This window comes from Carcharodon carcharias, chromosome 1, assembly GCF_017639515.1.
Source record: "Carcharodon carcharias isolate sCarCar2 chromosome 1, sCarCar2.pri, whole genome shotgun sequence".
NCBI lineage: Eukaryota > Metazoa > Chordata > Chondrichthyes > Lamniformes > Lamnidae > Carcharodon > Carcharodon carcharias.
Genome location: NC_054467.1, coordinates 213,025,517 through 213,043,597, shown reverse-complemented (window position 1 = coordinate 213,043,597; position 18,081 = coordinate 213,025,517). Strand labels below are relative to the sequence as shown.

Sequence of the window (18,081 nt, the reverse complement as noted above, 5' to 3'; positions counted from 1 at the left end):
TTAAGAAGCTACAGACTCTATGCAACACAAAACAATTGCACCTACAACAAATACACTGTTAACAAATGTACAAAAATAAAAAAAGGAAATTATTAAAGGTAGGTTCTTAGGAATAGTTCTCAAAGTTTCTGATGCTTTGACATTTAAAGTGACCCTTCTAGTCGCAATTTAAAACCTGTAATCAGTATTTAAACAATTATAAGGATTATTAATAGAATTATCTGCTTATGTTCTCCCCCACCTCCCTCAGATCGTCTGCCAGCTTTTCCCAATGAATTGGATGTGTTCTTTGGCTTTCATTCTTAAGGAAGCTATACTGGAGTTTCTCTGTTCTGCATCTTCCAGAGGAAATTTGTCCACATAAGCTGTCCCACACTGGAAGGTTGAGGGAGTGATGGCACCCATAGGCTGCAGGTTGTGGCTCAATGCTGGGGAATTCAGGAAAGGTGGCGGAGTATAACTACTCTGCAGGCCCTGTGTTGTTGACATGAAACCTGGAAGGCTTTGTAATGCAGAGGAGCTGGATATTGGTGAAGTGAGCCAAGGGTCCAGTGCCAAGTTACTGTTCAGAGTGCCCATGGTAGAAGACTGTGAAGACCTGTTGAAGGAAAGCATGGGTGAATCTTGACGCTTCATTGCACTAGCTTCCAGTTTTTCTTGCCGCCTCCACTTGGCTCTTCTGTTTTGAAACCATACCTGAAACAAAAGAGCATTTTTATTTTAAGATATAAATGAAATTTGTGATACAATAGATTCCACATATTCTGCTCCTTTTACTTCCCCAAGAAGTTGTTGACTGTTGGAGGATGTGTTTCCCAGGGCTGATGGCCAAGATCAGCTAATTCAGAACAGACAATGGGGAACGCAGATTTAATGAAAATAGCTCCTGTGGCTTCCACTGGAGAGAAATATGCATCCAAAGGTGCTCTCAGCATTCAATGCTACAAGGCAAAATGGAAATCAGATGGAAGCTGTCTATGACTCAATCCATGGACAGGATTTTCTGGCAGGCATTGGGACCCTGATGTCAGGCCCATATGTGGGGGTTCACTAATGCAGCCCTTCCCAAAGTGGGCCTCTAATTGGTTTTGGCTGTCTCAGCTTTCTCTTGCATCATCTTGCTGTTAATTTAGAGTGCAAAAAATGTCACTTAATTTTCATTCACACTATTTGTTGCTTCTTGTAGAGAATTTTTTTTTTGCATTCATGCCAGAAATTACATTTGTTGTTTCTTGAAGAGAGAATTTTTGTGAAGCTGAAAAGCAATCTTTCATTATACTGCTTAGCTCCGATTTAAACTCTCACAATCAGAAGAGAGGTATGTGCAGGTATGCTGAAATATGAACACAGGAATGTTTAGAAACTGCAGACAGGGGTGTTGGCAATCTTCACAGATTTAAATAAACTCTGGGCAAGTTTGGAAATTGTCCAGAAGTTCCAAGGGATCACCTGAATTCCTTTATAATCTAATTTTGCACTCCACTGGAGTTATGCTCCATGTTGTGGTAAACTGGATGAGTGTAAGATTGCCTTCTTCAGGTGGTCTCACATGGCTCCCTTCCTAAGTCAGGTCAGGAAATGACCCTTGACTTATATGGTCAATTTTGAATTACAGTTAGCTGTATAAAAACACTCAAAGAGCAGTTAAACATGCATACACAGTTAAATTAGATTTTATTTGTCCATGAAATTTGTATAATTTTTAACAAATCCTATCTGGAAAACCATAAACCCATCAGTCTAATATCAATTTCTGATCAAATAATGAAATCAAGCATCAGGAACAAACTCGCAGAAAAATGATTCAGTAATTTTTAAAATAAATATATTCTTTCATGCGATGTGAATATCGTTGGCTAGGCCAACATTTATTTCCCATCTGTAATTGCCCTTGAGGAGGTGGTGGTGAGCTGCCTTCTTGAACCGCTGCAGTCCATGTGGTGCAGGTACACCCACAGTGCTGTTAGGGAAGGAGTTCCAGGATTTTGACCCAGCGACAGTGGAGGAACAGCGATATGTTTCCAAGTCATGATGGTGAGTGACTTGGAGGGGAACTTCCAGGTGGTAGTGTTCCCATGTGTCTTCTGTCCTTATCCCAACATAAAACCAACATGACCAATAAAAGGGGAAATCTTGCCAAATGATTTCCCTAACTGTTTGACGAAAAAGAAAAACACACAGTGGGGGCACTCAAATTGAGCAAAGCAAAAGAACCCGGATAAAATCTGCATATGGACAAATTAGCAGAAGATGAAATTCAGTGCAGGCACTTGTTGGAAACTGTATATTGGGAGGAAAATGGGTGTCATGAGTATACCATGGATTGTGTAGAAATAGCTAATGGTGAAGCACAAGGAGATCTGGGGGCTGTTAGTAAACTTGGTGCTTAACAATCAAATCATCGTGACAACAATAAACATATAGAATGCTTAATTACCTTGATAGCTCAGTTTAGTGTAAATCAGAAGACATCAGGCTAAAACATAATCAAACTGACCGTAACTAAGTAATAAAGGATACATTTAAGGCACAGAAGCTTTACAGAGAAGAGCTACTGAGTTCAGTAAATGATCGAGTTATAAGGGAACTGGACAACATGAACTTCTTTAGTCTTGAAAAGAACGTACACAGATATGATAATATAAAATATTATTGAATAAATTATTGCCACTTCAAGGTTTCCCGGAATGTCCCAGTACCAGGGACATGGGTAAAACTAGTGAAAGGAGCATTATTAACAAATATCACAGAAAGCTGTTTCATGCAAGGAAAATGAAGAATTGGAATGGTCATTTGGGTAGGTTAGTGGAAGCCAAGACCTTAGGTGCAGCCAAAAGATAATTCCATGGTATAACAGAAGGAATGCAAGTTTTTATTTATTGTGGATGGTTGAGCCAAGATGGCCAAATGATCTAAGCAAAAATAAAAGCAAAATACTGTGGATGCTGGAAATCTGAAGTAAAAACAGAAAATGCTGGAAAAACTCAACAGGTCTGACAGCATATGTGAAAAAAGAAACAGAGTTAACGTTTTGAGTCGGTATGACCCTTCTTCAGAACGGAAAAGATGTAGAAACTACTTCTACAAGAAGTAGAAACTACTTCTCTTTAGCTCTGAAGAAGTGTCCTAAAAACTCGAAACGTTAATCTGTTTCTCTCTCCACAGGTGATGGCAGACCTGTTGAGTTTTTCCAGCATTTTCTGTTTTTATTGGCCAAATGATCTCCCTCATGTCCACTTTCATTGTGATCTTGTGATAGCATTCTACAATTCTACAAGAAACTATTATTACACAAGGTGACTTCCTTCATTTAATTCTTTCAACCTGCCAGTGGGGATCTTGCTAAAAGTGTAGGTCATTGTGTGTATAGTTAAAACTCAGGTGCAAATCAGTTCCATATGGAAATGAATAGGTGGAGATTTTAACAGGTTAGAGTTAGCAAATGGTCCATGATCTCCACATCAAAGTGATATTATTCGGTCAAGTAACTTAGATTTTAAAGAAAGCATGCAACGCAAATTGCAGAAATGAGAACTGTCAGGTAAAAAAACCATGATGCTGAACGAGTGTTTCTATTTCTTTTCCAAAAGGAAAGCATGAGATACCACTGCTACTTTCCTAGGGTTTTTTTTTGAACGGAGTATCTCACGGTGTTCTCCGCTTGTTATTTTGTTCCAACTTGAAAATCTTCTGCGCAGCAAATTGCTGAGTGTGAGCTGATGGTGGAACATCTGGGGTCTTGGTGAATGATGGGACCAGCAGTCTGTCTCTTGAACCGATGAGATTTGAGGATATATAAAAGAAACAAACGAACTCCAGAGAAAGAGAGAGAGAGTGAATTAGAGTTAACCCAGGTACAGAGAAAGAAATATAAAAAAGAGGGGTACAAAGATTGGATTAAGAGAGAGAGAGATAAGATGCAGAAAGGAAAAGAAAAATGAATAAAGAAGATCACAAAACTTTATGCTGTGAGTTTCATTCACAGCGCAGACGTAGCAATTTCTTGGAACTGAGAGAATTTGGCAGTTATGTTTCTAGAGGCTAATGGGAGAGCGAAGCAAATTGTCCAGCAAATTGTGCTGATTGGGAACTCCCGGGATATCTCTTCCCCGTTACAAATGGTTGGGTTATTTTCACATCAATTTACACTTATTTTGGCAGCGAATTATTGTGTGCCTTATGTGTGTGCCACACACTTTACACGTTCCAATGAAAAATGCTGACAATTTGAGAAAAGGAGTCCCGTCCCCCTGGCCCCCAATTCATACTGCCCCAGTTTAGCACCTCACTCATCCTCAAGTCAACCCAGGTACAGAGAAAGAAAGCATTGCTGGTTTCAGGTACATGGATCAGTTGAATTGCGAAACTTGAACGAGCACTGAATTTAGGAAGTTGACCTGAAACTATAACCAGATAGCTGGGATAGGGCAAACGCTGCTTGGAGATCCTCTCCTTTAAAAGGTTGGTTTAATTACAGCTATTGTACCCGTCTTAGTTGCTACTCCTTACACATTTACACAACCAGCGTCTAATATGATTGAAATGTTTAATAAAATTATCACCGTTACTGGTTTATAATTGGTCAACAGCTCAACTTTCGCAAAAGCTTTTAAACTTTAGAAACTAGTTAGCGGCCGAGTTCAACAAAGTCAAACTGCCGTTATTGCATTTTAATTCCTGCAAGCAAGGGAGCTGTGGAAGTATTTGTTTAGAGTCTCAGACATAGTTTTTGTTTCGTTTAATTCCAAATACTTATAACAAAACTGTAAGAAGGAATAGCGAGGTGTGTTTGGCCTCAGAGACGCACGGGCGTGGATTTCACAACCGGAGTTCTATTTCTTCACCATGTTATCTTCATTAGTGAATCCTATTTCTACTTTGAGTTTTACTTGAATCTGTTTCTCGGTTGTTGCATGTCTGTGTCAAAATTTACTTTGGAAACATGTAGTCTAGAACGATAGTTTTATGATAGAAAATAACGGTAGTTATTTTGTCAAAATACGCTTTCCCCGTGTTAAAATTGTGTTGCTTGGTTGAAAGTGTTTATATGACGAGCTGTTTGGAAGAAAACAAATTTAAAACCCTCCAAGATTGTTGACAATTGATTTTTAATTCAAGATTCGTTTGAGGGAGGAAAGGGATGTAGTACAATATAACTCTACCTAATCTTTTTTTAAAAATCTAAACCTCAGATCTACGGGATTAAGCACCCGCATTTTACACAGCTAAGAATGATTTGCAAATAAGTCCTTCAGCAATAACTCGCCCAATTTGTTCAACATTGTTTATGGCAATACCAATACATCTAATTTCATGTGACGCTCTTCGCTCTGCACTACACAGTTTGCATCTTCAATGTAGGAGCTTTAACCCATTGATTACTTGCTGACCTATCTTCTGGCGTAGCAGCCGTGAACAGGATTCAATTATTTACTGACTCTGTGAAGTCTGGGCGGACTGTAGCATTGCATCATATTTTAAGAGAGAATGTGGTGTATTGGGTTATGATTGGTGTAAACATGTATTGAATGAAGTCTTATATAATAAACAAAATGTAGCCCCTTGCGCAAGATAAGCAGTTTTCATTTTGCGCCATGAAAGTTGCCTTCATAATATTTTCTATACTTCTGAATCACTGATTTTTAACTACTAGGATAATCAATAACCATGAACGACATTGAAACGTTTCTCCCTAGCACCGCTTGTGGTTAAAAAAAACTTCTCAAACTCGACGCACGTTTTTATTTACCTAACCAAACATGCCAAGCAAGAGTTGTGTCTTTTGTCAAGAAAAAATAGGTTCTTTAAGGCTGAAAACTCGATAATCCCATCTGAAATGAAGCCATAGTTTGTTTTAAAATGATATATTTTGCGCATACTTCCTTGGCGAATAAACTGGGGACATGGAGAAAATAGCGATTACTGTAAATGTGAATTAAAACCATAGCATGTGAATGCAAAACAGTACAGTTGGCATCCATCTTCCGCTTGCAGATACTGGCTAATCTACTGTGCATGTGCATATTCTAGTTAACTTTGCTGATCTGCTTAATGTACAACATTACTGCTTACTATCACGGAATGCTATCCTGCATTACTTTGGACACACTTCAGTAAGGACCACATGTAACATGTAACAAAGCATAAAGGTACTTTTTTTCCTGCAAACATATTTGACATCACCTTCAGTCTTGTTTCAATCAAAGAAACTGTGCCATTCCAACTGAGACTTTTACACCACTGTAAATATAGACTTGATAAAGTTTAACAGATCTGCAGAATGCATTCGGAATTTGCTTGAGGCTGTTTTTATAAAGAATTATTCGACGTTTTTGGGAACCTGGAAGAATGACTTAATAACATTTGAAATTATCCCACTAAAGGAGTTCTTACCATGTGCTTTGAAATTCAATTTGAACATTGGAAATAACAGCATGAGAAGACCATATAGCCCCTGGAGCGCTCACTGTCAGTGAGATCTCGCTTTCAGGCCGGCTACCCACATCCCCCTCCATTCCCTGACACCCCAAAAATCTCTGTCCCAACCATAAACCTAATCACTAATGGATCAACCACAACCCTCTGGGGTAGCAAACTGTAAATGTTCATGACGCTTTGAGTGAAGAAATGTCTCCTTATCTCAGGCCTAAATGATCAGCCCCTTATTTTGAGGCTGTTCCAGATTCCCCAGGCAGGGGGAACAACCTCCCAGTGTCTACCACGTCAAGCCCCTTCATAATATTGTAGGTTTCAATAAGAGGTTTCACCTCTCATTCTTCTAAACTCCAGAGGGTATAGGCCCAGTTTACTCAGTCTCTCACCACAGGGCGACCCTCTCATCCCAGGGACCAATCTAGTGAACATTGGCCTCGCCAAATTACAGGGATAGAAAGTGCTGAAAGGGACTGTGATCTTAAATTACTTCGAAAGAACCGAACCGCTGCTGTTGTTATCACACCTAGACACAGCAACTAACTGACTTAGAGCTACACACTATGGTCGGGTAATGTTACAACTGAATTATTGGGTGACCCTTCACATTACCGCAGTTTAACTTTCAGGGCACTGAACGCCAGCATCAGGAGTTCTCTGAAAGGAAACAATTGGCAGGTGAATTCTGAAGGGCATTCAATTTTCACTAAAGCCACCGCATCTCCCCGGACCGTGATTTTATACCGAATTCCACTGAGGAAATGAGCCTAGCACTTTCTTTAAATTGAGAAACTTAGACGAGGGCGGATGGCTGCAGTGCGGAGCACGACTGTGCAAATACTAGGTCACAAACAGAAAGAGAAAGCATCGATATCTCACCTGCACCCTAACCTCAGGGAGGTTGACTTTCATGGCTAGCTCCTCTCTGCTGTAGACATCTGGATAGTGAGATTTCTCAAAAGCTCTCTCAAGCTCGTGGAGTTGGTATGTGGTGAATGTTGTTCGGTTTCTCCTGTGTTTCTTCTTGGGTTGGTCCTCGTTTATTAGATTATTCTCATGTGGCTTGGTCTTCACTATGTCCGACCGGAGACCTTCCCCACTGTTGTTTGTGCAGAAGTGATCTGACCCAAGCAGAAGAAGGCATATTATTTTCGTCCGTTTTTTTCTTAAATCTATTTATTATAAGGTAACAACATTTTGTTACTTTATAATAATATTTTAAAAGTACATTAGAAATAGTCATTAAAAATTTCAACGTTTATAATTGCAATGATTACAACCATTTTTAAATGGAGGCAAGGCAAATCTTCACTGCAGAATAAAACTTCAACATTTCATTATTAATAGATAATATTTCTTTAACTAAAACTTTAGCATTTCATTGTCGCCACCTAGTTACATAAATTGACGAAATCTGAACCAAATATAAACTTCATTGTTACATTTGCATTTACATTGATCTTCCTCTCTTGCTCTGACTAAAAGGATATGGTCCATACAGACAAATAAAGAGGAACACGCACTTACCGTCAAAACTTTCTGAGTTCTCCTGTTCGTGCTTCAAGTTTGACATTCGATTGAAACAATCCCGGCCATTGCTCTTTCCCGCTTCTTCTACATTCCTGGAATTTCTATTGGAAGTGAAGGTGGAATGGAGAACCGAGTCTTCCTTGGTAAATCCCAAAATTGCGTCTATGCTGTGGACCCTGGAAGACGCGTTCCCCGTGTTTCTCGCCAAGCTCCCAAACGGTGACAAACTTTCGTCCATCACGTTGTTGGCTGAGCTGAGGAACCGCATCAATTATCACTTACTAAATAATAATTAGTGACTTACTGCCCCTCGGGGTGGGGGGAGATTTTGTTTTTGCTCGCTCTATCGTTCAAAATATCACTTATTTCTTGCTTAGTATTCTTTCAGCTTCCGGGTTTTGCTGTAAGGGCCGATTCTGTCACTGACTCCTTTTGGAGGGAGTTCCCCGCTTTGTTTGTTTCTCTCAGAATGTAATGGATCAAGAACTGGTCAAGGGGAGATCTAGTAGAAAACACTGCAAATGGGAGAGTTGTGCGGTGCAGGTCAGCGCCGTTTGGAGGGTGAATACCTTTCACCCCCGCCCCCGCTAGCGATCACAACCTGAGAGTTGAGGTGATAACACTGGTTCCCAGCGCCTCCTGAGGAGCCGAGAGCCTCCCACCGAGCTGTCCATAGATTTCCAATAGGCTCAGGTCTTCAAGCACCTGGTTACTTGCTGCTCAGAGTGGCAGCTCCAAACCTCTTTCTTGCACTTCTGTGGTGCCTCTGCCGAAACTGTTGCTTATAAATCTTGGCCCAATCTTTGCCTTTCCCAGCTGTCGCATCGATAAAAGACTGGGGGAGGGACGGATGGGGATTAGAGCAGAGTTTATTCAGACAGAACAAGATCGGACATCCTTCATAAATACAGATTACCAATGTATGATTTATTTAGAACAGAAATAATAACTCAATCCTTTTTTTTATACTCAGCGTCTCTTCATAGTACAACGAAATACGCCCTGCCCTTTCCAATATAAGGTAAAGCGAAATAAATACGTTGTTACAGTCTAGGTAGCCAATTGAAACGCTTAAAGTTAATATTAAGTGGAGATGAGTTTATAACTACAGTCAGCAAGTCGCAAATAGAATCGTGTGGGATAGAGTCAACAATTCCATTCTTACACATCCACATTCGCCCTGTACATCAGCAGAGTGAAACAGCCTGGGGAGTTATGTATGTCCTTTAAAATACAATGAAAAAGACAAATGTATTAAACTTTAACAATGCCATGATTAAAAGGAAATAAAGGTTACAGTTCATTGACGGCACGATGCTCGTAAATGTTAATTATCCAATAAGAATTACTTGCGTCACAATTATTCAATTATTTAGCTTTTTGTGTCCCTCTTGTCCGTCCCTCATCTTATCAAAAAACTTCTGTCAGATACAGTAGAGGGGATGGTGCTATCCTATAATTTCTTTCAATTCCCGTCAGCGCTTGTTGCTCGTTATAATCGACGATTCTGCTAAGGGACAGTTTGGGAACGCATTGTAAAACGAGGAGATGCCCTTGTAAAGCAATTACTGGGAACCTTGTCTCAAGGAGACGCTTCTAGTAATCTCCTTCAAGTGAGACATGTGTGCCAACGAGTGCCTGTTAGGTCGTTTATTTGAGTCTATTGAAACGTCTATACATTAATTAATGATTTAATAGGATTTATCGTTAATTAGTTTATCCATGAGAAGAAACCCTCGCGTCAAGTTGCATTTTCCAATTAGTTTATGCATCCAATTCTTCCTTCACCTTTCAGTTTCTTTCGTTCTTTCTTGTTGCTGAAAAGCTTTCTCGTTAAAAGACACGTTGATGGATGGAGAGATTTACAGATAGTAATTAAATATCTTCGCACTACCACTGTGTTTCAAGCATAATAAATGTGTCCTTTCACACGGCATGTATGCCACTTTACTTTCGGAAAGTAAAAGCTTATTTATTAATCAGATGCCAATGTAGGGATGATATTTTAGAACAAAATCCCATTCCTCCTGCGGAGCTCTTAGTTTTAAATGTCTCTCTTGTGGGAGCCAAAAGAAAGAGCCAGTGCGCCGAGTTTCAGTAGCCACTTGCACAATGTAAATCGTTTCGCCATCTAAGCTGGTCACGAATTATACTGGGTGCAAATTGAAAGTGTGGCGTATTTACTTGGACTGAGATAATGAACGCAGCACAGCATGATCTGTTTCACTAGGACAAAGAAAAGGAACCGACATATTCATTCTAACCTGTTTATTAAATTATTAATTATTTGAACTTTTCTGCATTCATAAAACAGCGCATCAGTTGGAAAGAATTACCATCTGCACAGGTTTAAATTATAGCGTGTGCCCCATCATGTAAATAAAGCAAACAAAAGTTAAAGTGATCACTGCCATTAGAGCTGAACTGAGTGGCTGCACCTTAAATGCAATCCCCACACGCTGCTAAGGGGCTTAAGGCATTTTCCAATGTAAGCCAGTTTAGAACGGCTGAGCGTTTCTAATGACGAGGCGATGTTATCCTTTATTTACAATGATGCCAGAACTGGGGTTTCTCTGTATACAATTTACCTGTCAATGACAGGTTGTCAGGGTAACAGGGTGAAGACAGGCATAAAAGGTCTAGAATGGCTATTGAGAACGATTAAAAAGTAAGTCAATAATGTTGGGTGGGTTGGTGGAGAGTCGACACAGTCCTCAGTTTGGGCGTATTGTCATAATTCAGTTTACATTTCGCTTGCTATTTGCGTTGCTTTCCCGCGTTCTAATACTTCCCATTCAGACCTACTTGTAATTTGAGTTGAATTAGCACAAAGTTGCAATCTTTTGCTCGTCTTTAGCCTAATTCCAAATCTGTTAATAGATACAAAGCCTGCTTTCTCTTTACATTTAGCTGATTTGTCTAAAATCGGAATTGGTGCGCAGGAAAATACAAGGGCGAATATTTTCCTGATGGGGCTAAAGGGCTTGATAGAAGAAGACTCTTCCCAAAACATTAACCACTCTTTTAAGTTGAGGATAGGCCTGATATATATTTGCAACTAATTCCTTTCATAAGAGGGAAGGAGCATGTTTGTAACCTCCCAGCTCTTCAGACTATTAAGGTGTTTGTACATAACCCGCTGATTAAATACTATTTGAAGAATGTACTTTATTGTTTGGAGATTCTTTCAGGAACACTGCAAATTAGGGCTAATTAAGTGTCAGCTTCTCTGTGTCGTTAGCTGGGTGAATCGTTCGGCTAACCTGGAATCAGTTCGTTAACAATCAGGGTGGTCATATGGATTTCATTGGATTTTCTTTTGTTTAGGTCCCGGAGGCAGTAAACAAAGGTGAAAAGACAATTTTATTCAAGCGCTTGTTTTGCCCTAACTTGTGTTGAAAGCCATGATGATGAACTGGTATGAAATTGAAATTTGCCTATTCTCCATTCGGAATATAATTACTTATTCTATACATCTTGAGGGGAGAATTGCGTATAGATTTTTTTCCCCTATTCCTCACTACCTAGGACTAGCTATCAATACTCAAGTTTTTTAAAACCAAGGCAGGGTTTGAGAAAACAGCAATTCAATAAAAATTAGAGCTTGCCTTAAATTAATTTCTGCATACTTTCACTACTGTAGGAAAATAACTACCTTAACTCTGGGGACTGGGAGAGGTGTTATTATGACGCATAGTTTTTGTTCCAGTTAGGATGTCCATCCAAACCCAGCCCAGACTGATGGGATGTCACTCTTGTTTTTGACTGAAAGAAATTGGCACTTGGGTAGGAGGGTACAGATCTTTTGAAGCTGGGGTTAAGGTACATTGTTAGAGTGAAGGCGGCTCTTCCTTTTATGAGTGCTGAAGACTGGCACTGGGTGGCCCCAATTGCAATGGGACGTGAGCATCGTTATCAAGGTCAGCATTTGTTGTCCTTCCCTAATTCCTTTGAGAAGTTGGTGGTGAATCACCTCCATGAGCTGACCACGTGGTGTAGGTACATCCACATTGCTGTTAGTAACAGAGTTCCAGTATTTTCATCCAGTGACAGTGAAGGAATAGCGATATAGTTCCAAGGCAGGATGGTTTGTGGTTTGGAGGGGAATGTGCAGGTATTGTTGTTCGTATGTAGCTGCTGCTCTTGTCCTTCTAGGTGGTAGAGGCCACAGGTTTGGAAAGTGCTGATGAAGGAGTCTTGCTGAGATGCTGCAGTGCATCTTGTAGTGGGGGAACATTTGGAGACAGTGATCATTGTATTGCTGATAGAAAAGGACAACAAGCAATCCAGAGTAAAAATAATTAACTGGGCAAAAGCCAACTTTGATGGAGCAAGAACAGAGCTTGGCCAGATAGACTGAAACAAAAGACTAACAGGAAAATCTATGAATGGACAATGGCTACCTTCAAAAAAGAATTGCTTTGGGCACAGTCAAGGTATATTCCATTGAAAGAAAAAGGTAGGGCAAACAAATCCAGATCTCTCTGGATGAAAAAGGAGATTGAAATGAAGAAAAAGTGCACTTATGACAGGTGCCAGGTAAAAAGTACAATTGAGAACCAAGAGGAATACAGAAGATTCAGAGGGGAGATAAAAAAGCGTATTGGAGAAACGAAGAGGGATTATGAGAAAAGACTGGCAGCCAACATAAAGGGGAATCCCAAAAGTCTTCTATAGGCACATAAATAGTAAAAGGATGGTAAAAGGCAGAGTAGGGCCACTTAGGGACCTAAAAAGGGAATTTACACATGAACAAAGGGAACATGAATATTTGTATTAAATGAATATTTTGCATCCATCTTTACCAAGGAGCTAGATGCTACCCAGGCCATGGTGTGAGACAAGGAAACTGTCACTAAAAGGGTTCAAAACTGATAAGGAGGAAATGTTGAATACTTAAAGTTGACAAGACACTGGGACTGGATGAGATGCATCCAAGGATATTGAAGGAAGTGAAAGTAGAAATTGCAGGAGCACTGGCCATAATCTTTCAGTCTTCTCCTAGATTCAGGAGAAGTACCAGAGGACTGGACAATTGCAAACATTACACTCTTGTTCAAAAAAGGTTGTAAGGATAAGCCCAGAAATTACAGACCAGTCAGTTTAACTTCAGTAGTGGGCAAGATTCTAGAAACAATTATTTGGTAGAGAATTCATATGGGAAAATATGGGTTGGTAAGGAAGAGCCAGCATGGATTCTACAGGGAAATCATGTTTAATTGCTTGCTGGAGTTTTCTGAAGAGGAACAGAAAAGGTCGGTGAGGATAATGCTGTTGATATGGTGTACATGGACTTTGAAAAGGCATTTGACACTGTGCCACACAACTGACTTGTGAGAAACATTATTGCTCATGGAATAAAAGGGACATTAGCAACATGGATACAAAATTGGCTGAAAAATAAGAAGCAGAGAGTAATGGTCAATGGATATTTTTCAGGCTGGGGGAAGGTTTGTAGTGGAGTTCCCCAGGGGTCGGTATGGGGCCCTTGCTTTTCCTGATAAATTAATAATCTAGAACCATAGAACCATAGAACACTACAGCACAGAAAACAGGCCATTCAGCCCTTCTAGTCTGTGCCAAAATATTATTCCGCTAGTTCCATTGACCTGCACCTAGTCCATAACCCTCCAGACCTCTCCCATCCACGTATCTATCTAATTTATTCTTAAAACTTAAGAGTGAGCCCGCATTTACCATGTCAGATGGTAGCTCGTTCCACACTCTCACCACTCTCTGAGTGAAGAGGTTCCCCCTAAACTTTTCCCCTTTCACCCTAAAACCATGTCCTCTCATGTTTATTTCTCTTAATCTAAGTGGAAAGAGCCTACTCGCATTTACTCTGTCTATACCCCTCATAATTTTGTAAACTTAATCTTAAATCTAGATCTTGGTGCACAGGGGACAATTTCAAAGTTTGTGGATGATACAAAGCTTGGGAGTGTTGTGAACTGTGATGAGGACAGTGTAGAACTTCAAAAGGGCATAGACAAGTTGGTGGAGTGGGCAGATTGCTGGCAAATGAAGTTTAATGCAGAAAAGTGTGGGGTGATGCATGATCCATGAGGAAGATCACAGACAACATAAAATAAGGGGTGATATTTTGAAGGGGATGCAGGAGCAGGAAGACTTGGGCATATATGTGCATAGATCATTGAAGATGGCAGGACAGGTGGAGCAAGCAGTTAATAAAGCATATAGTATCCTGGGCTTTATTAATAGGGGCATAGAGTACAAGAGCAAGGAAGTTATGTTGAATTTTTATAAGACACTCGTTAGACCTCAGCTGCAATATTGTGTCCAGTTCTGGGATGCAAACACATTGGAGAGAGTACAGAAGAGGTTTACAAGAATGGTTCCAGGGACGAGAAACTTCAGCTATGAGGATAGATTGGAGAGGTTGGGATTGTTCTCCTTGGAGAGAAGAAGGCTGAGTGGAGATTTGATAGAGATGTTCAACATCATGAGGGGGCTGGACAGAATAGATAGGGAGAAGCTGTTCCTGCTCATAAAAGAATCAAGAACAAGAGGGCACAGAATTAAAGTGATTTGCAAAAGAAGCAAGTGTGATGTGACAAAAAACTTTTTCACTCGAGTGGTTTGGTCAGGAATGCTCTATCTGGAAGTGTGGTGGAGGCAGGTTCAATTGAGGCATTCAAGAGGACATTAGATGATTATTTGAATAGAAACAATGTGCAAGGGTACAGGAAAAAAAGCAGGGCAATGGCACTAGGTCATAATGGCCTCCTTCTGTGCTGTTAAGCTTCTGTGATTCTGTCTTTTTTTTTGTGAACAGGATATACCTGGGCAATTTTTCACTTGCTGGGTAGATGCCAGTGTTGCAGCTGTACTGCATTAGCTTGGCTGGTGGTGTGGCTAGTTCTGGAGCACAAGTTTTTAGTATTGTTGCTGGAATGTTTTCAAGGTCCATAGCCTTTGCAGTATCTAGTGCCTTCAATTGTTTCTTGATATCATGTGGAGTGAACCGAACTGGCTGAAGAGGGCACCTGTGATGCGGGGGACTCCCTGAGGAAGCTAAGATGGGTTGTCCACCCAACACTTCTGACTGAAGATGATTGCAAATATTTCAGCCTTGCCTTTTGCAATGATATGCTGGGCTCCCCCATCAGTGGGCATGGGGATATTTATGGAGCCTTCTCCTTCTGCTAGTTGTTTAATTGTCCAGCACCATTCCTGATGCATGGCAGGACTCCAGAGCTTAGATCTGATCCATTGGTTGTGGGATAGCTTGGCTCTGTCTATTGTATTGTTATGACAGCAGACTAATGTTATCAATTTGTGTCTCTCTTTCTCCCCAACCCCCACCCCCCAAAGTCAGCGATACCAGAATCACCCAACTTAATCACAACTTACGGCCATCTATGCCTCATGGACAAGCCAAAGACTGATTCATATTTTTTTTAAACCTTTATTTGAATTCTTAACTTCTCATTTCTGATCTGTGTGTATGTGTGTTGCACTTTTATTATTTATTTTGGGTTTTAGTAACTAATAAACATACTGGGAAAAGGTATCCATGGAGACAGGGATCCTTTTAAACTAACTTTGTTGCACCCAACCGAGGAAGTTGAAAAAAGAGAGGGAGCCAGCTCATTCCTCCTTACCTGGGAGCATAACAAAATTGGGGTCCCACTGTGGGGACCTCACCCAGGGACCAGTCATAACAGTATGCTGCTTCTGCTGTTTACCATGCAAGTATTCCTGTGTTGTAGCTTCACTAAGTTGACACCTCATTTTTTGGTATGCCTGGTGCTGCTCCGACATGCCCTCCTGCACTCATTAAACCACGGTTGATCACCTGATTTGAAGGTAATGGTAGAATGGGGGAATATGCCGGGCCATGAGGTTACAGATTGTGGTTGTATACAATTCTGTTGCTGCTAATATCCCACGTGCCTCATGGTGCCTAGTTTTGAGTTGCTAGATATGTTTTAAATCTTTCCCATTTGACATGGTGATAATGTCACAGGACACGATGGAGGGTGTCCTCAATGTGAAGACAGGACTTCATCATCACAAGACTGTGCGGTGGTCACTCCTACCAACACTGTAATGGACGGATGCATCTGCAACAGGCAGGTTGGTGAGGATGAGGTCAAGTAGGTTTTTCCCTCTTGTTGGTTTTCTCACCACCTGCTGCAGACCCAGTCTAGCAGCTATGTCATTTATGACTCAGACAGCTATGTCAGTTGTGGTGCTACTGAGGCAATCTTGGTGCTGGATATTGAAGTTCCCCACCCAGAATACGTTCTGTGCCCTTTCCACCCACAATGCTTCTTCCAGTTGGTGTTTAACATAAGATTCATCAGTGTGGGGGGTGGGAGAGTGCATAGTGGATGGCAGCAGTCGATGGTAACTGGCAGGGGGGTTCCTTGCCCATCTTTCACCTGATGCCATGAAACTTTCATGGGATCTGAAGTCGATGTTGAGGACTCCCAGGGCAACTCCCTTGCCACTGTACACCACCGTGCCAACACCTCTACTACGTCTGCCCAGCCAGTTGGACAGGACATACCCAGGGATGGTGATGGTGGTGTCTGGGATATTATAAGGTATGTTTCTGTAAGTATGATTATATTAGACGGTTGCTTGAATGGCCTGTTGGACAGCTATCCAAATGTTATTAAGGAGGAATTTGCAGAGTTAACAGGGCTGGGTTTGCCATTGTCATTTTCAGTGCCTAGGTTGATGCCAGGTTGTCCACCCAGTTTCATTCGTTTTAGGCTTCCTAGTAGTTTAGTTCAACTGAATGGCTTGATAAGCCATTTCAGAGCGCATTTAAGAGTCAACCACATTTCTGTTGGTTTTACCTGGATCAAAACCAGTAAGGATTGCAGATTTCCTTCCCTAAAGGCTATTAGTGAACCAGATGCATAGAAACATAGAAAATAGGAGTAGGTCAACCTGCCCTTCAAGCCTGCTCCGCCATTCAATGTGATCATGGCTGATCCTTTATCTCAGTGCCATACTCCTGCTTTCGGCCCAATCTCTCCTCATACGACAATCCTGCCATCCCGGAATCAGTCTGGTGAACCTTCCCTGCATTCCCTCTATGCCAAGTTTATCCTTTCTTGGGTAAGGAGACCAAAACTGCACACAATACTCCAGGTGTGGTCTCACCAAGGCCCTGTATTGATGCAGTAAGACATCCTTGCTCCTGTACTCAAGTCCTCTTGCAATGAAGGCCAACATACCATTTGCCTCTTAACTGCTTGCTGCACCTGCATACTTATTTTCAATGATTGGTGTACAAGGACATCCAGGTCCCTTTGTATATCAATATTTCTTAATCTATCAATATTTAAATAATACTCTGACATTCTGTTTTACCTACCAAAGTGGATAACTTCACACATATCCATTTCATAGTGCATCTGCCATGTATTTGCCCACTCACTCAACTTGTCTAAGTCACCTTGAAGCCTTTTAACACCCTGCTCAATGCTCACATTCCCTCCAAGTTTCATGCAGTCAGCAAGCTTAGAAATGTTACATTTGGTTTCCTCATCCAAATCATTGATTTATATTGTGAATAGGTGGGGCCCAAGCACTGATCCCTGCAGTACCCCACTAGTCACCGCCTGCCACTGTAAAAAAAAAAAATTCCTATTCTTTGTTTCCTGTTTGCTAACCAATTCTCGATTCAAGCCAATATGTTACCCCCAACCCCATTTGCTTTAATTTGCACACTAACCTCTTATGTGGGACTTATCAAAAGCTTTCTGAAAATCCAAATACATATCCACTGGTTCTCCCTTATTTATTCTGCTAGTTACATCCTCAAAAAACTTCAGTCGATTTGTCAAACATGATTCCATTTTATAAATCCATGTTGACTTTATGTAATCCCAATTATATTTTCTAAGTGTCCTGTTATCACATCCTTTAGGCTCTAGCATGTTCCCTACAATTGATGTTAGGCTAACTGGTCCGTAATTCACTGTTTTCTCCCTCCCTCCTTTTTTAAATGGTGGGGTTACATTTGCCACCCTCCAATCTGCAGGGAATGTTCCAGAATTTTGGAAGTTGACAAACAACACATCCACTATTTCCATGGCCACCTCCTTTAGTATCCTGGGATTTTATTTGCTTTCAGTC

The 18,081-nt window shown here is 40.8% G+C and overlaps 1 protein-coding gene across 1 annotated transcript; it reads right to left on the bottom strand.

Annotated features, from left to right (window-relative positions):
* Nucleotides 1–246: 246 nt before the first annotated feature.
* Nucleotides 247–8,230, bottom strand: rx3 (retinal homeobox gene 3). The gene is made up of 3 exons (XM_041197304.1): nt 7,960–8,230; nt 7,312–7,553; nt 247–696 (listed from the first exon to the last, which is right to left on the bottom strand). The coding sequence occupies exons 1-3, from the start codon at nt 8,228–8,230 to the stop codon at nt 247–249; spliced, it is 963 nt and encodes a 320-aa protein (XP_041053238.1).
* Nucleotides 8,231–18,081: the final 9,851 nt, after the last annotated feature.

Coding starts and splice junctions, on each gene's coding strand:
- rx3 (XM_041197304.1), bottom strand. CDS start 8,230: ATGCGGTTCCTCAGCTCAGCCAACAACGTGATGGACGAAAGTTTGTCA. Junction 7,554..7,959: donor GAACTCAGAAAGTTTTGACG/GTAAGTGCGTGT, acceptor TGCTTGGGTCAG/ATCACTTCTGCACAAACAAC. Junction 697..7,311: donor TCCCTGAGGTTAGGGTGCAG/GTGAGATATCGA, acceptor CTTTTGTTTCAG/GTATGGTTTCAAAACAGAAG.